At 44.5% G+C, this 22,732-nt stretch overlaps 1 protein-coding gene across 4 annotated transcripts in view; it reads right to left on the bottom strand.

Annotated features, from left to right (window-relative positions):
- LOC130525718 (plakophilin-4-like) overlaps positions 1-22,234 on the bottom strand; it is a 34,971-nt gene extending 12,737 nt beyond the window's left edge. Inside the window, exons 1-9 of one of the 4 annotated variants that reach the window (XM_057032780.1) lie at positions 22,025-22,234; positions 20,134-20,267; positions 10,601-10,713; positions 7,832-7,866; positions 5,690-5,821; positions 5,321-5,502; positions 4,371-4,944; positions 4,130-4,156; positions 864-1,025 (exon numbers count right to left, since the gene is read on the bottom strand). In XM_057032780.1, coding sequence (XP_056888760.1) covers positions 864-1,025; positions 4,130-4,156; positions 4,371-4,944; positions 5,321-5,502; positions 5,690-5,821; positions 7,832-7,866; positions 10,601-10,713; positions 20,134-20,267; positions 22,025-22,040 — 1,375 coding nt within the window. In that variant the 5' untranslated portion in view covers positions 22,041-22,234. The remainder of the gene's footprint in view (positions 1-863; positions 1,026-4,129; positions 4,157-4,370; positions 4,945-5,320; positions 5,503-5,689; positions 5,822-7,831; positions 7,867-10,600; positions 10,714-20,133; positions 20,268-22,024) is intronic. The other 3 variants (XM_057032806.1, XM_057032788.1, XM_057032797.1) reach the window with 3 other exon arrangements.
- Positions 22,235-22,732: the final 498 nt, after the last annotated feature.

Here is a 22,732-nt window from a genome sequence, read left to right as displayed (position 1 = left end):
TTTCCTCCTTGCTCTTTTCTCAATAGAGCTGGTACAAATATAGGATAGTGTTTCGTCTGGGGGGGATTTCAGAAACACAGCAGCAGTTATTGGTCTAAAAGGGATCTCTGGTGAACCAAAAGGGAGGAATAAGTGTGTGTGCGTGTGCGTGTTCATGTGCGCGTGTGTGTGTACACGTCTGCAGATATGTTGGGGTGTCGGTGAAAGCTCAAAATGGGTATCTGACAAAAGGACGGCGATGAGATGCCGACATCAGGAAAGCTGAAGGACTCCAAGCTGTCCCCCGGTCCCTCCATCCTTTTTCTCATTCACAATGTGACACGTGCGTAATGGACCCCTCTGAGATATGATGACATATCAGTACCTGTCTATTAACTCATGCCGCACCCTTTCTGCATGACAGAAGAGGGTGGGAGGGAATGATGGAGATATATGAGGGAAAATATACAACACTATAAAACACAATAAAACACTAATAAAATAAAGAGATGCATTTAAAAGGGAAAGAACCACGGACGAAATGAAATCTAGGGGATTAACTGTAACAGATAAAAACAAGAAGCTCTGCTTAAATTGGGAATATTAAGAGGGAGCGGGAACAATGCTAATCTAGACGTGATGACTCCATCAAAGAGGTGGCAAGAAAAAAAACAGAGGACTGAAAATGAAGAAAACCAAGTCGCATTTTAAAAAACTCTGTCAATTATCCAATTTTCCCTGGACTCAGGAACATTTTTACACAATAGTGCAGGAAAAACCATCAGGCACAGTTGTGGACAGCTATCCGATGACGGTCATTGGAAACAATAGCTGATTTGATCACACAGTAACGCCCAGACCTGCATTACACTGGTTAAACTGACCTGATGTGCTTCTGTACAGGGTCCCCTGATGGGCGTGGCGGTACATTGGCCCCTGGAAGGTACGATCCTCATATATTGGTGCGATATGGCGGTCTGGAGATAAAGCTGACCTCAATTCGTGGCCCAGCTGGCTGTGCTGACTGGCATACGAGCTCCGCACTCCTGAATACAGAGACGGCAGACGATGGGTAAATGAGCCGGAGAGGGTCAGAAAAGCAGAAATATGTCAATCAAAATCCTCTCGCCCTGTTAAACTGTCTTTGAGCAAGACACTAAAGGACATTCAGCTTGTTTAAGGCAATCTTTAAATTAAAGGACAATAGATGAGAGGAACTGCATGTTTCACAGAATACTACATATTTTTATAGAATTCTTAGTTTTAAGTCATTCCATTAATCTATTACAAAAACAACCCAAAACACTCAACAATTGCCTAATTCAGGAAATCCGCCATAATAAAAGAATTGTTTCTCTTCCAATATCTGTCAAAGTTTTTGCTGAGGATTGATCAGCAAAATCTGCAAAATGCAACCCTGACAGAAAAGAAAGTGTTGTTCTCTGGTCCGCACCAGCTGCCATCAGGTTTCAAACCTGCAGAAAAAATGATATGGGTGGATTCTGAATGTAGAGATAAAGATAAAGAGCAGTTCTGGACAAAGAAAAGAACAGAAACTATGAAAGGCAGACTACCCACAGCCTCTGTTTAGCTTCAAAACCACAGAAAGCAACCCCACTGAAGTCCCCCAAAGGCCAGGAGGGCCAGCGAGCAGATGATGGGATGAGACAGGACAGATACCTCCTGTAATACAGGTTAACCTGACATCAGGTACAATTTGCCATCAGAAACTCTGACTGGCTACTGTTGGAAAAAGGCTGCGGCGTGATGCCCCCTCTGTGCCACACTCACAATGAATCAACCCAATCATCTGTGCTCCCAGCACAGGTGCGGGTCTTCTCATGACGAACAGATGAAATAAATGACCTCAGGTTTACTGTGCCTCGGGTGCTTCCAAAAGGATCAGAGATTAGAGGGAAATCTTAGGGGCAGGAAGCTGACTGTGACTCAAATGAACTGTAATTACCGTTTCGTGAAAAGTGACAAGATGGCAAATGATTTTCTTCTGACTGAACACTTCATTGGTTAATTGTTCGGTGTCCAAGAGTTAAAGTCAGCCGGTTCCATTAAAAGTCGATCTAAAACAAAACTGCGTAAAACTGCAAGAAAAATGATGCTTTACATCTACAGCTACTTATAACATGAGAATAACAAATTGCACCTTTTGAAATGAAGGGACGTCTGTTGGCACCATGCAGCGTTCGTTTTTCATTAATGGGCTCAAATGAGCTCTACGTCGCTAGAATGACCGCTGTCAGTCTTGAAATAAATGGAAAACTGCACGCTAAAATACTGTCATTAAAGCATTAGTGACGCCGGATGAATCACAACACAGCTGGCAACTTGCTGCACATTTCAGGAGTCTTCAGCCTCCAGTGGGCACCGTTTGCCTCTAACCTCCGAGGACCTCCATGAGAATTCAACGTACTTGCTGAGATTAATGGTGATTAAAGGAGGGTTTTGGTCCAGACTGTGTTGGCGGGGCTATAAACAATATCGATCCTTTAATAATGTATGTTCTTGGGGAAAACAAACACTTTGAGCACACTGTTGCACAGAATATGATAATGAAGGAAGGAACCGAGGCAACAGCAGGCACAGGTGAATAAATGACCGTCCCCTGCTACAACCATAGACTGGATAACAGGTTCACAAAGCTAAACTTACAAATGAGATCCTTTTTACAGTTAAATAGCTTCGAGGCACAAGAGAATAAATTAAAGTACAAGCTGCACACAAACAGGCAGGAATGTTGTTGAGCGGCCCTCTAAAGGCGTTCACTCGGTTCACAATCCTCACTAGAAGCTGCTTGGCAGGAAATCAGCTCACATTCTTATGTTGAAAAGAGTGAGGACGTGAGTGAAAGGAAGAAGATCATAAAGAAATGAGCGGGAGTGACAAAAAAAGGAAATAAGACAGAAGATGTGGGGTTGAAATGAGAACAGTGTTCAATGAGGCGGTCCAGGACCACCACCAGGGACGTCTCATCCCCTCTAAAGGCCTGCAAACGGGAACATGAGTATTGGCTCGGCTCTGGCCCGCTGAGAGAAACGGGATTCATCCGACACATGAGCCGAGGTGCATATTATCTTTACATCAGCAGACAGTCTCTTGAAAGCTGCAACATTAAAAAACTTGGGGGTTTAATCTGTCTGCCTCTTATATTCTGCTCCCGCGGCAAGAGAGCAGCAGACGCTTCTGAAAGCATCTGCAAATTGTCAGGGAATTATAACTCACTGCTGTCTTTTTGAGGATGAATAGCCCACATTCCTGGTGCAGTATATTCTTTTTTACTCTCCCACTTGGCCCTTTCAATTCGCCTTTAACACATCAGACTGGCTGGCAAAGGCTGGTCGGAGGGCGGCGGCGACTTGGCTAATGCTCGCTCCGGAGAAACAAACATTTAAATTGACGCAGACAAAAATTATTCTGGAAAACTAACATCACCAGAAAATTAAAGTCAAAATAGGTCTTGTTAAGGCAAAAAAACAGGGAACTGTAAATGCACACAAAAGCTTGTTTCCTGGGGAGGCAGGTATGAGATGATGGCAGTGAGACTGCATGCAAGTGGAAATGAAAGGAAACTATAATATCTAGAATTTATGCTATATTCTTATGATCAAACAGTTGTGCCAGATAACTCAATGTGCGTGCATGTGGACACTAGGTGGAGAAAGGAGGGGGTGAACTCAAAGAAAGAGGAGAATTAGGCAGGTGACGGAGACTGAAGACCCATTAGCGCCTGCTGGAGACATAATTACTCGTTACAATTTACAGACACATCTGCCCAATTAAAAGAAACTGTAAATACAACTGCAAATTAATTTCTCAGGGCAGGTTAACAACTTTCCACATCACAAGTCACGGCAGTAAAAGGTCACATGACATTTTCCTGAATTTGGTAAATGTGGTTAATGATGTGATGATATTACAGACTAAAGGCGTACGGACTCGATGGGTCGGCACTGGAACGGACGCAAGCTGAATGAACTCCGTATGAAGGGCAGATATACGGACACTGTGATATTAACAGTTTTGGAGCAAATCTTAAAACACATGCAAAATATCAATGGAGAGATAATGAATCCAGACAGCATTCAGCAGATAGTGTGCACCATGGATGTCACAAACAAAAACAAGCAGTGTTCACCTTGAATGTCATCATCAACCAGAGCATCTGAGGGATCCCCAAGCAGCATGAAATTAGAAGAGATCTATTAAGCACCTAATCGTTCAGTGACTTCTTGAAGAAACTGGTACATTTTTGGGGCAAACTTGAGCAATAACTTGACAGGATTGCAGAAACTGTGCATGCAACCTCGTTTATTTGGTCCAGAAAAATCAGCACTCATGAGATCGTTTGAGCTCAGAGGTTATAGGAGAACCTGTACCTGTGAGGCTGCTGGGACGTGTCATCCTCTCGTAAACGTCGTAGTTCTGGGCTCCATAGGGGTCTGCGTTGTGGAACATGGAACGGGGCAGCGTGGAGCTGTAGTGCTGAGGCACCGCAGTCATGCTCGCCCTCACGGGAGATGAGTGACACGGCTGCTTGGTCAGCGGAGGGTTGATCCCATCCACCATCGTCAGGGGGGAGCCCATGCGGCCCGACGACGACCCCGCCGAGGTCTGATAGGGCGAGGTGGTGCGGCTGGCGCTGCCAGACCTGGAGTTGGTGGAGCCGACTCGTCTCAGGGCGGCAGGCGAGTTCTTCTGCGTGGAGTACGGAGAGCCTGCACCGCCGGTGTTGCTCGTGCGCTGGGTAGAGGGCAGGGTTGAAGAGAAGACGCTGGAGAGGGGTTTGGGCTCGGTTATGATGGGGGAGCCGTAGCCACTGCCGACCGATGTGCGCAGGGAGCCGCGGGAGGGGGACATGCTGCTGGTGTAGGCTGGCGAGTGAGAGCGAGAAGGCACTGAGCTCACGCGCCGCATCGCACGGCCCGGCAGTGCTGTTGTCACCGCTGAGACCTGCAGGACAGCAAGAAAACCGTATAGATTTACACATTTGTTTGTTCACTCCTAGAGGAGTTGCAAAAATCACTGATAATTATGTTACACTCATGGCTATAAATTGACTTTTCTGGTGCATCGATATTCTGCAGAACACAGAGTACATAAAACCAATTCATGACGGACCCTGATATTATTCTTGGCCATAGTTACCCCTCCTTCCCCTCAGTGGATAACAATGCCAGCATCTCTGTGGTAAACATGTGCCATACTGTATGTTGCAGAATATCTTGTTTGAATATATTTTAAAATGAAAATGGATTTAAAAGGACTGTCAGAAATACAAGCTCAGAAACACATGTGCCCAACAACAACAATAAAGTATTGGCAGTACCTGGGCTGCAGCCTGGCCCTCGGCTCTGGTGTTCCTCACCACAGCACCAGGGAAGGAGTGCTGCATCCTCAGCTCAGCTTTGCTCATGTTCTGGCCGCTGAGGTAGCCACTGTTGGCGTCCTGGTAGCCGCTGTCTGAGTGGGAGTTCATCTGAGTTGAGCTGTGTGAATTGCCTCCCGACCCTGAGAGAAAACCAGATAAAATGAAACAAAAAGGCAAAGGGGGCGTGGCCTACCAAACACACCCTCCTCCCGCTGCACCTAAACATAAGTATGTTCTACGGCTCTTCACGACTTTGTGCGATAAGAGAATTCAGATGTGTAGCACACTCAGATGTGAAAAGAAGATGGGGAGAGGGCAATAACAGACCCTCACTTTCATGGAGGGAGGACTGCTCCGGGGAGAACAGAGACACCTGCTCTGACTCCATCCTGATGCGGTAGCCGGGTGACTGGGAGATATCAGTCACCCGCGACTTCACGTCTGCTGGGAGGGAGACATCTGCATGAACACAGAAGAATGGGGCAGTTAGAACTTTATTCCACATCTCCACAAATGAGAACTGGAATTAGCCCCTTAATATGAGCTCAATCTAGTTAAGTGTGACTGGTGTCGGTGGGCAATCACAGGGACGGCGGGCAGTAAACAGAGGGGAGCAGGGAGGTAAACACCAGCGGCCAGCGCGTGGGTGCAATCCCACCTTGGTAAGAGGGTGTGAGAGCAACAGCCAAACCCTGATAGATTTGTTTTGACGTAGGTCTAAAATGGGTGACAACCTGAGACAATGTTGATAAGTGTGTATTTTTACCTTGAATGTTTGAAAAGTCGATGTGCTTTTGCAGCAAAAGTGTGAGTCCTATCGAATGTTAATGCAACTGATTCAAAATGAGTAAAAATGCGTCTTCTTTCCTTCTGGCAGCATGTTAGCGTCGTGCATGCGGTGTTCCATAGCTTTTATTCGCAGCTTTGACCCCGTTTGATAAATGAGATGGCAGAGAAGCAGAACAGAGGAGGAACAAGACGAGGTGGAGACTGCAGGAAGTAGACGCAAACACATTTTTATCAGCGCGCTGGAGATGAAACATCCATGGAAGGGACCCCTGGCACTCATAACTGGCTCTGTATGTAACACAGTTCTCTTTGCTTCACTCGTGCTGTTTCCAAACACAACATGACCCCCCAGGACTTCTCTGATTTACAGTCCGAACACGTGGAGACTCCGGTTACTCCAGCTGTTGAACATGAGTTCTGCACTAACATTTCTGCCTTGAAACTGCCCTCCTAGAACGTAAGCAGTTACCCCACAAGCACATTTTATTTCCATCTCTGTGAGGACTCTCATTGATATAAGGCATCCCCCAGTGCCCTAACCTAACCCCAATAGCCGGTGCCTAGCCTTGATCCTAACATCAAGCTAAATCACAAATGTCCTCAGTTCCCCAAAAGGTGGCTAAACTCTCTAAATTCTAAATTTCCTGTTCCTTTAGACACTCACGTCCCTGAGAGGAACTCGCGCAGGCACATTACACGGACAATTTCCCAAAATTACAAAATGCACTTCAGACCTTTTCTGTCACCATCCATTCATGGAAATATCTGCTTAACTTGACCTTCGAGTTGAAAAGAACCTGAATTAACATTATCAATTTGCGAGATTGAATAACTTATCACTGACTTCTGGCTACCATGCCAACCTGGAGATTTTCCTTGAAAACCTCGCTGACACATTACACTGGAAAAACTACGCAGCAAAACGGAAAGAGATACTGAAAGAACACTTTCTTTCTGTCATGTTCGCCTTCTAATCGCAGCAGACGTGAGGTGCAGCTGCGCTGACATTTCCCGGGGCTGAAAGGTTTGTTTCCACAGTAACATCTCTATCCCAAACACCGGAGACACACCGGGCTGCAGGTTTGTGCCAAGAAGGATAATTGGAAAACATCTGATCATTATTTATCGTCTCCAGCAAAATTAGAAATCAATAGAAGCAAAAACAGTGGAAATAATTTGATTCAACAGGATCAAATGTATTCCACAAGTAAATGAGGAAGGCATACAGTATTAATATTCTATTGTATATGCACAACTAAACCCCCCCATGGGCACTTCTGACACACTTGACAATGAAAGATTAATGATCACGGCAGAAACCCACCAACTTCTGCTACACAATTAATAAGCCATGAAACACATTAGTGTTTTCATTTCATTTCTGTTATCTGCGGAGGCTTTTTTAAAAGATCGGACTCCCAGAGAGTGCGAATGGGAGAAACGACTTGCATATATATTAAAAGAGCTCCAGATTCATCCAGATCCATGACTGTAAGGCTGGTGGTGCCAACGTTAGCCAAGAGTTTTCAGTCCTGAATTCAGCTCAAAACAAACTGAGGTGGGACTACAGTTTTTGCAATATTCTCAACAGTCAGCATAGAGGCCCCAATCCATGCAAGAACAATTTAAATTGGGGGGGGGGCTAAGGGTATAATCTAGTGTGACTTTGAGCTGACATACCTGGGGTCCTCCAGGGCAGGGATTTCTCAGATGAGCTGCAGGGAGAAAGAAGAGATAAAAAAGTGAATCTATGCGGTAAAAGTCAGCAGAATGAAATCATCTGGAAAAGGCATGCTGGGGGTCTCACGCAGGCTTCTCACAACAAGGTCACAGATGGTAATCGCTGTGCTTGGGATGAAACAGCTAGAGGTTCAGAGGACACGGATCTGATGTTTACAAATCAGATCCTAAGTCCATTCCTGTCATGCCTGCTACAATCCCGAGCTCAACCTGCCTTTGGCGAATGGGTTTGACAGATTCTGGTTTGATATCAGCCGTAGTTTCAACTGCAGCTACGCTACACATGAAAATGTCCTGAAAGCGCGGGAGTGGTGGTGAGCCAGTACGGAGGTGCAATAAATTCAGAGTAACAAATCCAACATGTTCCAATGACACCTTTAATGCTCACGCTTAAAGCAAAGAAGGAAAATGTCATTCAACCCTTATATAACTTCATCCGCCAATTGACTGAACCCAAATTTATCTTTTCTGACCACATGAGGGGGAAATTAAGGCAGTTCTCTGAGTTTCCTATGGTTGGTTATTATGCCAGCAGGACGTCAGCGCAGTCCTACATTATGATCAGCAAACTTTAGTCGACTTTAGTTTAACTTTATGCTGCCATTTTTCCATCCAAGGTGCCGCTATGAGAGTTGTGGCTCTCAGAATACCAACGAGCACACCGGGACTTAGAGAGGATGTTGGGTGAGTTTTGCTCCACTGAGCCACAGCAAATTAAAAAGCAAAAAAGCTAGTAACGAGTGGGAGGAAGCATGAAATGTCTGTATATTTAACTGCCTAAAGAAGTGGGCTGACCCCAACAGGACCCTTTGTCCCCACCCCCTCTCCTTCAGCTGGGTCAAGCTGGAAGGTGGTCAGCTGTGGAGGTGTGATGAAATTTAATGAGTCCCGTCAGAACTTATGCATGCCGCCAGCTCTGTGGCCGTCCCACTGAGCTATTGAGCTTAGCAGCGTGAGCCCAGCGGTTAAAGCTTATCTCCTTTCACACACAAATGTACAGTGACGACTATTCATTGTCTTCCGTTAGCTTCAAAAAAGGTGTGAAAGCAGTGGGACAGATATTCATTTAAGAGTCCACAGAAGGTGGTGGATGGATACTGGTCTTTCATGCGAGAAACAGTCGGAGTTTGTGTTCAATGAAGTGTATGCATCTCTCTAAGCTACCTCTAGTTGATTCGTGTTTCAATACAGGTTGGTTTGGGGTTGTTTTTTTTAAAAAAAAAAAAAAGAGGAAAAGAAGGTTTCTGAGCAAAAATAAAGTAAGGGTCAGATGCTACTTTCTTTCAGTATCAACAATCTCTCTAAGCCACACCTTCAACAAAGAGCCAGTACATTAAGACAATGGGCAAAAAGCTGCACAAAACATCTCTTGGTGTTACTTTTTATCATAAGTGGCACATAATATAATAATAATGGAGGGAGTTGTCTGGCTGGGCAGAGTAAATCTCATAGTGCATTAGCTTTTAATCTACCATCAATTTAAAGGACAGTAGGCAGCTTCAGTGGGTTAAAGCTAGTTCATAAAAATCACACAAAGGCAGTGTGAAAACCTCCAAATATAATCATGGGCAGTAAAACTGGGGTCTAAAATTAATTATGCCTGAAGAGGAAATGAAAGTAAATAGGCTAGCTGTGGATATTTTCAGAGCAGCACCCTTTGAACCTGTTACATACCAACATTCCCCTGAAAACGGACACAGATTCCACAGAGCACCAACTCACCGGTAGGTGATGGCATCTGGGCAGGCATGACCGCTGCTGTGCACGTGTGATTTTGGTTTTTCAAAATCATAACCAACAAGTGTCTTGCCATCATGACCCAAACTCACTTCATTAATCAGGACTAAAGATGATAAATCACAGCGACGGGCCATCAAAGCTCCGCCCTTCACTAGAGCAAATAAGCAACAATTAGCCAGCACACTGATAGCCTAGAAAAATCTGACCATTAAGCAAATCTCTTAAATGTCGCAGTCTATTAACCTCGATTGTAATTTCCCCTGCTGCTGCAGAGAACTAGACTGATACTTATTTTTTAAAATTAGGCTGAAAATGACTGTCCAGACGTTTCTCTAATAACAAATGCACTTATTTTAAGTAGCGTAGTGATGAATAATCGCACGGGGGGAAAACTTTATGCTTATATTTCCAGATTTTTAGCACAGATGCTGATATTGACTTTTCCATCTTTTATTGGGCGGTAAACAGCATTAATCTACCACCTTCACAACTGGCGCTAAGACGAAAGAGCAGTGATGTCGGCAGCGGCGATGTTAAACCAGTCGAGGTAGACTTCTCTGTATGGAGCCCGGAAAACGCCACACGTCGGAGCCGCGGAATGTGTGGTCACTGAGGTGTGAGGACCGAGCAGGCGTGTGCTTCAGCAGGCAAAGTGAAAATGAGTTACAGGACAAACACACTCCTTCCACGTCGACAGTCGCGCTTCGCTGAGCAAACACACGCTGATTATTTCTGTATTAAAAGGCACTTAAAGGTGCCTCACATCAAATATAGATTTCAAAATCTTAGATTTGTGGAAATAACCCTGAAGCCGATTTCCAAAATAGCAGGAAAATGTCTGCAAGGTTTCCCTATCCTGCTGCCATAAGGTTACACTATGGAATATGGCCACTGCTGTGAGGGATGGATGAGCCATGTGTTGACCTGGGTCTGAGTGTATGTGTGTGTGTGTGTGCATCTTCTCATTACCTGCTGCTACCAGCGCCTGGCGACTCGGCCCCGAGTCTGCATCTTTCCAGCTGACTGGCCACAATCTGCCTCTCCACCTCCAGCTCCCTGGTTAGCCGCTCAAACTGGAGCTCCTGCAAATAGAAACACAAACAAACACGGAAGGTTGATGTTGTTTTATTGGTAGATCCATGTGATGATTACATGAGATGATGTTCCTGATATGATAGATGATGCAGACACGTAGGCAAAACAGAGAAACCTTCTCTAAGCAACTTCAAATTATAAATCTTTCACGAAAAGTGAAACAGAACGTCCCACCAGGAATACTGTATATGTTAAATTTGTCACATTTTAATGCCCAATCCCTCAGACCTTGGAGTCCACACACGCCAGGCCATTTTTCACAGCCCACACGGAGAGAAAAGCACCACTTCAGTGGGTGATATTTATCCCTGGTGTCACTGCTCCTATGGGTGTTGAGTAGAAATCAGCATTTTACCAATTATCTGGCCTGGGCAAAGCTATTACTTGACACTCAAGTGTCTTCCCGCACCATGGTGCCAGCACACACACACCCACAAACACCCTCTTCCCTTCACCCACTCTAACCTGGCAGTGTGAAGAATAAGCAAGCGGACGCTGGCGCAATGCACAGCTGCAACAGAGGACTCACCCACCATAGCTCCCCATGTAGCCTTCCGTGGTTGTTCCTTTTAATGTACCATATCACGGTCAATTACATTCACAGAGACAGACCACCTCTCTGCTTCTGTGACAGGTCTGAGTCTGTCCACTCTGTGATACTCAGACCAGCCTACTTTCACACTTTCTCCCCAAGGCTCCCTGCAGGTACACCGAAGACAATACAGTACATTCCTCCCCCACCCCTCCCCCAAGAGATCACTTTCATTGGCTTCATCTCTGCTGAAGTCTGACAGTCTAAAGAATAGGAAAATAAAAGGGGGGGGGGGGGGGGATTGGGGGGAATCCCATTTCCTTATTGCAAAGGCATCAGGCCTTGTTGCTGGGATACTCATACAGTTCCATTAGCACATGAGATACAACTTGAGAAAATGCTTGAACACAGTGGCTGAAACACACTTGAAATAAATACTCCACAGAGTAGGAAAACTATCAGACAGGTAGCCACACATTTCCTTTCATAACAAAAACACTCAGTTCAACAAATTCACATCTCTTTGTGTAAACCTGCTGAACAATAGCAAACTGACAAAGAACCGAGAAAAATCAATTTCCTGCCAGAGGACGTATAAAAAGTAGAAAGATTCCAAAAAATTGATTTGCATCAGAATAAAGAGAACGCAGTAAATGCAACTCCAGCTATTGTGATGGCACGATATGTTAGAAAGTGTAAAATGAAGAAGTGCAGATGCATATGACAGAAATTCCATTCATAAAAATAAGCACGTGGTATTCTCTGAAAATCACGGTACAGCAAGCACTCGTCCCAGTATTTCTGTCAGTGTTACTGACTGAATATCCCCTTTTCATTTGTTCTTCACCTTGGTTGTGGCAAAAGGGTAATTCCCCCCCCCCCCCCCACCCCCGCCAAATTTAGTCTTAGCGGAAATATTTACATGCAGTTAAAGAAACACATTTTAAAACGCTACAAGAGTGTTATTCTCAAAGATGAACAGAGGCTGAAGGTCAACGACTATGGCCGACTGTCAGCAATGATCTGGCTTTGGTTTAGGAATTACTTTGCACCAAATTATTTAATATATAATGAATTATTGACCTGTGATTGAGTAAAATGTATAAAATCAAGTCAAACCCGTGCAGTGATGTTGGTTTTCTTTCTGGCTCACCCTCATAAAAGGGAAACCTTCAAACTTTCCTCTTAAACTTCTAATGCTGCTAGAATAGTTCTGCTCTCTACTGGTCCAGCGCACCAAAGTTGACCCTAAAGAGGGAACAGCAGAATAACGGCAACAGTTGGTGAGACAGATGATGAAAAACCAGGGTCAGAGGGGCAAATTGGCCACTAGCGTGCAGCAGAGGAAGAACGTCAGGTAAAAAAATGAGTATATGTAGCAGGCTAGGAAAGCAGTGAACTCACTCCTCATCCATGAGCAGGGCGCTCCTGTAGATCTCATTGCAGACTTTCTGGAATGAGGAGAACTTAAGACTATTTCAGACTCATATCTAACCCTCCAGGGCATGGAGGCCTGCTAAAATGAAGATGGAAATATCCTGTCCAGGTTTCCACTGCTGCCACAGAATTTCCAGGACACCTTTCGTTTTACGCTCATTAGCCAAGTATTTTCTTTGTGCCTGCCCTCCTACACTCCAGTCACAACGCTTCCATAGATGCAGCGGGAGAAAAAGAACTTATGACAATATCTCATTTAATACCTCATCCCATAGATGAGATGTTCTGTGACCTTGATCAGGCGCAGCAGACGGAAACAGCTGCTGCGATCCCAACACGTAGGTCTTTGTCACGACTGATATCAGCATCTGCATACAACCATCTATCAGCCAGACATCCTGTCTGCACATCTGGCCGACCCCCCGCCGTCGTCTTCACACTGAAAGCAGCTAAGTTTCGTAAAATTCCCCATTTCAATTCCCTCCTTACAATATTATAGATTGAATGTTAGAATAGGTTTCATATTCACCACTGGGGGATTTATTTGGCTGAGGTGTTCACTGCATTTTCCTTTCAGGGCCTCAACAAGAACAACAGGAATGGCCATTAAACAGAACTCATGCTTATTTAAGGGGTGTGGGCCCAGCCTTGGTTAGTACGAGGCTTAGGCTAAAATGAGAGGATGAGGACAATGGCGGCCGTCTCTCCTGTCCAAACACAGCCCTTCGTGTTTTTACTTGCTAGTACATTTAGCCTGTCGGGCCTCATCTGCCTGTAGTGTGAGAGCTGATTCAGATCCTGTCCTCTTGTCCTCGGAAGAGCCCTAAAGAAACAGATGACACATGGCAGCGGAGCACGCCACCAATATACAAGCTCTGTTGTCATCTTTATGGATGCTGACAATACAGGAGCCATCAGAAATGCCTGGAGTTGCTTCTGTCCACTGCTGCTTCAGCACAGCATAACAAAGATACAACGTTTCTTTTTTTTGTAGAGGTCAGTACGTTTAGTTCCGCACAACACGAGGTAAAAGCCACTTCATTTAATCAGACTGATAAATTGTAAACTAAAAATTGTTAATTAACCCTTACCTATGGAATAGGTAAACAAATATTAAATATAATAACATATATCTACTGCACAGTGTGACAGATCACACAGTGGCAGCGATGGTGTGTGAAATTGTGCTTGAAGGTACTTGGTACCTCGGCGCCCCCTCAATAACAGCTATAAATTCCACAGAGCACGTCCCTTATTTTCTTTATTGTGAGTCTGTTAACATATAGTGTCATCACTGTGATTTTTAGGTCTGGAGCTGGACAGAGTATAGAGCCGACAAGTATAGATCCAAATTTGCATAATGGCAGTAGTGCAGATGGTATTTCCTCATAGCCAAAAGAAGGAAATCTGCTGGAAATGTATTTGTTCATTAACTGGAAACGAGCAGCTTTGCATCCCTGCTGCAGTATGGCAGACCCATGTGTCCGACAACGCTGCGCAGGGGGAGAATGACAGCAGAGGTGAAAGGATTTTCTGCAACAGCAGGACAGAAAACCCAGCCGGAGGCGGGAGCTGTGAGAACAGGCCTTAAAACAGGCTGTGTGACCAGACCTGAAGGTGCAGTTATTCAGAAAAACACTGCCACAATGTCACCTTTTGACAAAGGCACTGGGGTTTGCAGCATCATGTCAAAGGAGCTGAATTATAATGTCTACAGACATCAGAAAGGCTTTAAATATGTCAGTGAAATGGCTTGTTGAGGTAAGAGATAGTATCTTGTGTCAGGACCGTGGGCATTTATTAGTGAACTTAAGATACATTAATTGCTGCATTTTCAACCCTGACAGCAATGTACTCAGGGTTGTTAACTTCAAAAAAGTCTTGAGATTTACTGATGTGACAAATACAGAATTTACAGAAAGTGACCTAAAATGAGCAGTAACAAAAGAATGATATAAGAATTATTAGTGTGTCTGCCAAATGTAACATAATGCGTATGAGTCGCGTGTGTTATTTAGAGCCTGGATGAGGCAAAAGTGTTCAGTGTTGCTCATAAACTTTGGCCATTCATGGTCCTGCTGCTGAAAACCAACCAGTGATTTCCCAGCTTCTTCCCGCTGCCAAAACTTTCCTCAAGCTGAGAGAAATGTAATCTGAGCAGTACAAGAACCATTGCGATACGTGTTTTTAGTGTAATATCAAAGGATACAGAACAGTGCCAGACATTTCATTTCATTTGGAATTATAGAGATGATTATAGGGATTTCAAAACTGTTCTTTTAGCAAATGGAAAGGTCTCAGCACCTCCATGAGCCTGAATTTACCAAGTTTACTTTTAAATGCACCTTCATGGAGATGACATGCTTTACAACCATAAAATATGCACATTACCAACATGAACTGTGATGGAATGTGCATTAAAAAACAAGCCAAGGGTGTAAATGCCTTGAACATGATGTTCGGATTCTGTTTGGAGAAAATTATTTCATTAATTAAACCTAAATATTAGTATATGTTGTCCTGAGATGATACTTCTGTTAATGTTCTTTATTTGCTTTTGTCCCAAAAAGTTAATCTTGACATTTAAGAATCAATTCTTTTTCATTCACTGGATCATCTTCTACTGACCCTTGTGCTAAAAAGAGTGAAAACCATAGATTCCACCAGCATGTCCTCATTCAGAACAAAGCGGCAATGCAATCATGCAGCTACCGCAATTGAGATTAGTGCAACTCTTCTTTTACAGATCAATAGAATTGCATGAGGCAAAAAGAACATTGCTACAGGCGCAAAAAGAGGGGAATAAGCTATAGAGAGAGCGCGGGCATGAACAGGGGCTGACTGGGTTCACATGGCCATTGTTCTTTATTTCAAAATGGGTAATTTCGAGAAACCCATCTCTGAGCTATTTTGGAACAATATGGAATGAAACCAACCTCGCTGGTCATTTACCCAATCAAACACCTACACTTCCTCAGCCTCAGCGTGCAAAGACTATTCCAAGGTCAGCCCAGCAGCGTGCTTCCACCTCTGTGTACCGCTCCTGCTCCCTGGTGACCACATGCAGAGTGTGGGTTGTTTAGCGATGCCGACGATGGCAGAGCTAATGATCGGGATGATCAAGACAGTGATGCTGATGAGTATTAGCAGCCTAGATCTGGGATGAGCTCCTGGGACTGGGTTCAAAATGATGTGCAGTGGCGTGCCAGAAACGCAGCATTCCGTTACCATCTGACACAGAGAGCAGACCCTCCCTGCTTCAGTCTGCCATCTTTTTTGTGTTTCTCTGCAGGGAAAAAGCATCCTGCCACTGTGCTTTAGAGTTTAGGGAACCACAGACAGCCTCCCTGACTCTGCCTCCCTCCATCATGTTCACACTCGACACTCTCACTTCTGTCTTCTCCTCTCAATTCAGTCAGCACCTTCTGCGTCTGAGCATTTCCTCTCGCCTCTGCACTCTCCTTCACCTGTATCCGCATTTCAAAACAGCTCATGCTTGACTGCTCGTGCTTTCCTCGTGCCCGCCGAGTAAATGTTCAGAACCGCGCTTCCATCTCATGACTCTAATTAAGGCCTCTGGATTTGTCTTTTGCTGCATCATTGTGGCAGAACAGCGAAAGAAAGGCAGATAAGCCCCCGAGGAGGGAAGAAGCTCAATAGTCGATTTTAATCAGAGTCACAATTTCACCTATGGAGGTGGAAGAGACACCACTACCTGCAGGGAGAGGATCCAGGCCTTTCACCAAGCGTGTAAGATTTAACTACAGCATTACCACATAAATACTAAAATAAAGCTTTGCCCCTTCATTGTTACGTCCTTAAGCCAGGTCTCTTGCACAAAGATGACATTGGCCTCATCAAAATGTGAAGAAACCTTGCATCAGTATATCCAGTGGCTAATATTTCAGCCAGCTCATCAAGTCTTTAATAGGGGGCTGAGTAGGAGCTCTCAAAGCAAGGTCAGCTCATGGGCTTTGCAAAGAAGTCTGGAGTCTGTATGTATCGTGCCTGATTTGGCTGAAAATTGGGTCACAGAGTGTAACCAGTTTGCCATGGAGAGCAAGGAGGCAGGCGGATTTTTATGAGTAATGGACACCATAAAATGGGAAATTCCACTGTGGTGCTTACCAAGACGCAGTGCACTCAAACATCATAGTGTGGTGTGTCTGAGAGGTCCTTGACTGCCAAACCTGTGGTAACTGCAGCACAAGCATGTCCAGGCAGAGCTAATAACAGAATCAGAGCACAGCATCATAGCCAAGGTGGAACACGAGCAGAGCAAAATATGTTTCCAAGAATAAGAAACAGGAAGGAATATCATTCAGTCCTCAAGGGCAGTATCGGAGGAGGACACACTGGCTTAAACGGCTAACCAACGTGAAGCAACTTTTAAAGATGCAGTTGAGTTCTCCTTTTGGAAATGTGTAGTGTTTCTATGTACATAGACAACTATTTACTGGCTTACTTCCCACATCCAGTATATGTTGTTGGGAGAGCACAATCTCTGCATTTGCTGGATTACAACCAACTAGACCTGGACCACTACTACATAAAAAGAATAGTTAAGTTGATCTTGGTGAGAGTGAAATCAAAGTTGACACACCTACATATACGGCTTCTCCACTGATGCAGCTTCTATTCTTCTGTGGGGAGGAATTAAGTAGCAGGGATGAGGGCATATTGGCGAATGAAGTGCTCTTTAAAGACCTGACCTTACATTTGATGTCCTGTATGTGGGTGCTAAAGGCTCCCTCAGGCCCCTGTGTACTCGCTTTACATTCACATTTGTCTTGTTCTCGAACGACTCCTCAGAAGCTACTTTAGCGCTGAATGCAGATACAAAGCTACACAATCTCTGCGTGCAATTCAATGCAATAAAGTATTCCTGAAACTGTTTGATAGCAAAGCTGCCATAGCTGCCACGTGCAGAATCCTTATCTGTGGTCTATAATGGTTCCTTCCAGGTGCCACATGAATTTATGGGGTTTTTCCAAATGTAGCAGAGAGGATGGCGTGGGAGTTGGGTCTTAGATGGGCCGCCTAATCAGGAAATGGATTATTACTCACTATGTGTGAACATGCACACTGTCTTAATTTGCAGTCAGTTTTTTATTTCCTGAACTTCTGATTGCGGGTAAAAGCCACATGATTGGATGTAGTTATTAACACACTTCAATCTCAGTGTTCACATCACCGAACACTCATTTGGAAAGCCGTTACACAAAGGCTGAAGCGGAAATCACATTAATTGCAGCAGAATCAAAAGTGGGCAGTTTTATTTCTGTTTGTCTCTTGCACGATCTTTACAACATCTAACCGTTTAAGTACCGCTTTAAAGATAGACCGTGCTTTCTTTTATTCTTGGCAATTAAAGTGATGAAATCATTTGAAGAAATACTGATTTGACTGCTTTGTCCCATCACCATTTCTTTCCCCACCTTCCACTTTTAATCAGACAAATCCACATGAAACGGCTGTCCAGGAAAATACGTTTCCTGTGTATGGCGATACGCGGGCTGCCACATTTCGTGCTGTCACTCACAGTTGTCACGAGTCTGAGGCAGCTTCTGACATTCACTGAAGCAGCAGCTGACATCCACGTCAGATTCTATTAAGTCAATTATGCTTTCAATTAAGCATCACCTTGAAAAGACACAGAGCTCATTGTTTTATGACTCTTCACCACTTTACATCATAACCTGACAGAAGGCTTCAAATTAATGTTCCAATCACAGACTGCAAGTACGATCTATAAATAAAATACAGAAAGACCTTTGGAATTACGAAATTAAAAAAGAAGAATAGAGGGAAAGGGCATGAAGAAACACAGCATATAACTAAAAAAAAAAGATTTAGATGAGAGCGGCACCCTCCCACTGCTGTGATTATACTTCAGATGAAACAGATAAATAAGATAATCCTTGTAGCGACCCCTGCGGTTAAATTCCATTTTAATACTGTGATGTACAGTATATAGATTATTATTTTTTTAAAGTAATAATAGAGACATGTGAGATTTTACCCAGTTTGGCTTTTAAAACTTAAATAGATTCCATATAGACCACCAAGGACGCGACATCCAGATGTTGGCACATTGCGTTGAGATGCAACAAGCAAAGACAAGACTCGGCACAATGGAGGCAAATCCAGCAATAATAACAAGAACAATAACAGCAAAAAGACAAGGGCTTGCTTTTTAATCCCAAGGGTAGAGCAAAAGGAAAACACATTAATAAACAACTGAAAGCACATGAACTCGAATCATTGTTGATCTGTCCTTGTTTAAGCATTTGTGCAAAGCCCCTGTGGCCATAAAGCCAGCAGAGGCAGTTACAAAGTTCAGGAAAAAAAAGGCTGAGAGACACAAGGAGTGTCGCAAATGAAACAGTAGAGAAAGCCAGTAAGCACTTACCATATACCCCGTCAGCGTCAGCCCCAGCCTTGACCGCAACCACGGCTACGCTGTCGGCGTGTTTACATCGAGAGTGAGATCCCTCGAAGGTTTGCTTCTCAACAATCGCAGGAAATCCTCCCGCGACAACCACACAATCCCAGCCTTCAACTTCCTTCCACCTTTTACTCTCCTTCGCCCCGAGTTAAACGCAGAGCGGAGCGGTCATTCACAGACTCCACTTTTTAAGCAGGGGAAAAAGTGGCATGACTCCAACCGGGCTGCCTGAAAGCAGCAGCGCACACGGGCTGCTCGCTCTTCCTGCGCCTGCACGGATATCTGCTCGGAGCAGATGAGCTGCTGAGAAACACTCCGGGGAAGGAAGTGACATCGGCAGGTACTCCCTCCTACCTTCCCTCCTTCCTTGCACAAACAATGACCAGTCTCCTGCACTAAGCCCAAACGGATCCACAAGTGATTCTACTTCCCAGAAAACACATGTATTGACTGTCCAACTGTTCCCTGCCACATAAGAACGAACCTTTGATATTCCCCGGAGATATGGAAAACGAAAGCAGAGAAGACTGTACGTGCAACTCTGCGTGTGTGTGTGTGTGTGTGTGTGTGTGTGTGTGTGTGTGTACGCATGTAAGTCAAACAGAAGGGTGTGTTGATGGATGAATCACAGAAGCAGCCATTGATGGAGTGAGTCAGAGGGCAAGCCCATCCACAGGCCAACAAACCCTGCTACATGTGTTCTTCCTGGTTGTCCAAGATGTCCCATAAAAAAAGAGAGTCATTCTGACCTCAGCCCTTCTACAAACATGCACTATTAAGAAGAACAGTTTCCTGGTTTGTTCAGTGTGTGCCGTACTGCAGCACAAGTGGGAAAAAATGACCATAAAATTGGAGTGTTTTTGGAATACTTGTTACAAGAGAAGTGTGTAAATTGTAAGTAAACTGTGAATAATTAATATTGCATTTTTTACAGAATTTATGCAGGGATAGCAAGATAACAGATGGGTCCTGTGGATCTGAAAATGCTACCTGTTCTTTGACGGAAGCCAGGATGTTGTTCGCCGTGTTCTCAGCCTCCATTTTGCGGCCTGTGGAACCGTCACGGATGGTCAACAGAAGCCCCTCCTCCGTCACTGGGCTCTGCTCAGGAGCTGGCATTCCTCCTGTTTGGACACACACCATAATCACCATCATTCCTCCAGGGAAAAACAGTCCCTTCCTCACTCCTGAAAGAGTGATGAGCGGTGAGTATCGAAATTCACGTGCCGCCATCACCAGCAAAACACACTCCCACGGGCAATATGGCCAAGTAGAACACGACCATCAGTGTTTGATGGTTGTGACAGTGCAACTCTCTGCCATATGGAGTTGAGACGATTTGAATGATGTTTAATTGATGAATTCAGATGGACATAAAACTGCAGTTACAGGAATTTAATGCATTTGCATAGGTGAGAAATCCTGAACGATTTCCTCAGAGCAGCCCTGAACTTTGAGAGAGACAAACGGATTCTGGTCTCTGTTGTCATCTCTGGCTTCCCACTGGGAATTCAATCATAAAGTTAATCTAAAAAAATAATCACATCTTCATTAGATCTGTTGGAAGCAGAAGTGTCAGGAGAGTGCTGCTGAGGGCGGATACATATTTCCTGGAAACAGCAGTCTTCGTCTTTATACCACCACACTAAATTTGGATAGTAGTAAAACAAATATACCAGCGGTTTCCACACAGAACATTTTACCTCTTCAGGCTGGAGGTAGTCAAGGCGACCCGAGATGTAGTTATTGTGAGAAATTCCTACAGGCGCAGGAATATTAACAGCAACACCATTAAAGAACCATATGCTAATTCAGAGCATAGCCCGGCCTCCAGCAGCTGAATACGCCCTCCATTTAAGCATCTATTATTGTATTCTTAATCCACAATGGCAGCCTGGGGTGGCTGCAGGGACTGATAGACAGTCCCTTTACGGAGCCAGTCAATATTACAGAGACAGACATCATTTAAAAGGCTTTTGGGGTCATGCACCGTCCCGTGACGTGACTTGAATCCATCGACGCGCACGCACACAAGCACAGACCCTTTGGGAAAGGTTTAGCTCAGGCTGACAGTCAGTTTGTGTGAGATGGTGAGTGTTTACAGTGAGGATGGCAAAAAGGTTCGGGCCAGAGATGGGGCGGCAAAGGAGGACAACTTGGGAGGTCCCTGGAATGTGACTGAGGCATTCTGGGAGAGCGTCATCAAGGTTGTATGAGCAATTCAAGGAGTCAGAGATGAACCCAGCCAAGCCTAGTCATAAATGACAAATAAGGGTTTAGCTCTTCCAAGTATCTCAGCCATACAGGACAGCCCATTAGATCCCTTTGTCGGTCCCACAAATTCCTTTGCTCATTCATAGAGCTGCAGAATGTTATCCTGAATCACAAAAACTGAATCAAGGATACAGGCCTTGATTTCCAGGAAAGACACACAGCAGGAAATGGGTAGGCTTTTTTGAATCTGTCAGAGCTCCTCCTACCTGACTGCTGCAAAAACAGTGAGGAGAACAAGGTCGGGGGGGAATCTAGAAACTCAACCCTTTCTTCACTCTTTCTTGTTGTATTCTGACAGAAGGACAGACACTTGGACGGTGCACAGGTTCAGAAGTCAGGCACTGTCATACTAATTTATTTAAATCACATAAATATGAGCATCCTTAAACAAAATATTCCAATCATCAAAAAAGTTAGCATTCCATAGCTGTGTGAAAGTTAAGGGATTTCAGCAGGAATAAGCACTATTTATAAATTATTCACCAGCCATAAGTACTTCTGAGCAGCTGAAATTTGAATTTAGAAAACTAAACCATAAATGAAACATTTAAACGCCCTTTCTAAAGCACCTGGAGTGAAGGACAAGGTCTTGTGTTCCTGAACCTACCTCTGAAATTCCCCATTCTATTTGCTCCGCTTCTCTTGCACTCTCACCGGCTTTGTGTGAGGAATGAAGAAGACTGCGGCGCAGCTGCCAAACTACCACAGCTCTGCAGTCACATGGCTGACTGGTTCTTCAACATTTCTCATCTTGTTTCTCTCCAAATGCAAAAAAAGAGACATAACCTTGCTGAGTGGCCTGGCGGGCGACAGATTAGCTGTTTCCCAGCTCTCTGGCAGCTTCAAGACCAGGCGTGAGTCTGAGAAGTAGGTAAGGGGACGAGTCGGGTCGGTGCACACTCAAAGGCCGTCATTAAGTTAATACCTAACATAAACAGTAGTTCACTCAAAGATGACGTCATCCTGGGGCCAACAAGCATGTAATTATCATTATTATGGTTATTTTCAGTGCCTAAAGAGTGAATAAACACTCTGTGTATGACCCTGTGGTAAAACAACAGTCAGAATATAAATCAAATAATTTCTCTGAGCTCAAACAGCATCTTCTTTTTTAACTTTTGAAACCAAGCCAGGGCTCCCCTTTAAGTATCGTAATCCTGTTTTCAAGCCTGCCAAGAAAAGTCTTAGTCTGACTCCACCCTGACTTGTGGAGTCATGTGACCTGATCGGCTGACCTCAGCCTTTCCTCAGAGCTCCTTACACAAGCCCATTAAAGCTCGCGAGCGCAGCCGACGGTCTGTTCCCGTCACAACCC

This window comes from Takifugu flavidus, chromosome 1, assembly GCF_003711565.1.
Source record: "Takifugu flavidus isolate HTHZ2018 chromosome 1, ASM371156v2, whole genome shotgun sequence".
Taxonomy (NCBI): domain Eukaryota; kingdom Metazoa; phylum Chordata; class Actinopteri; order Tetraodontiformes; family Tetraodontidae; genus Takifugu; species Takifugu flavidus.
The sequence above is the reverse complement of the archived record's forward strand: the minus strand, read 5'-3'. Positions and strand labels throughout refer to the sequence as shown.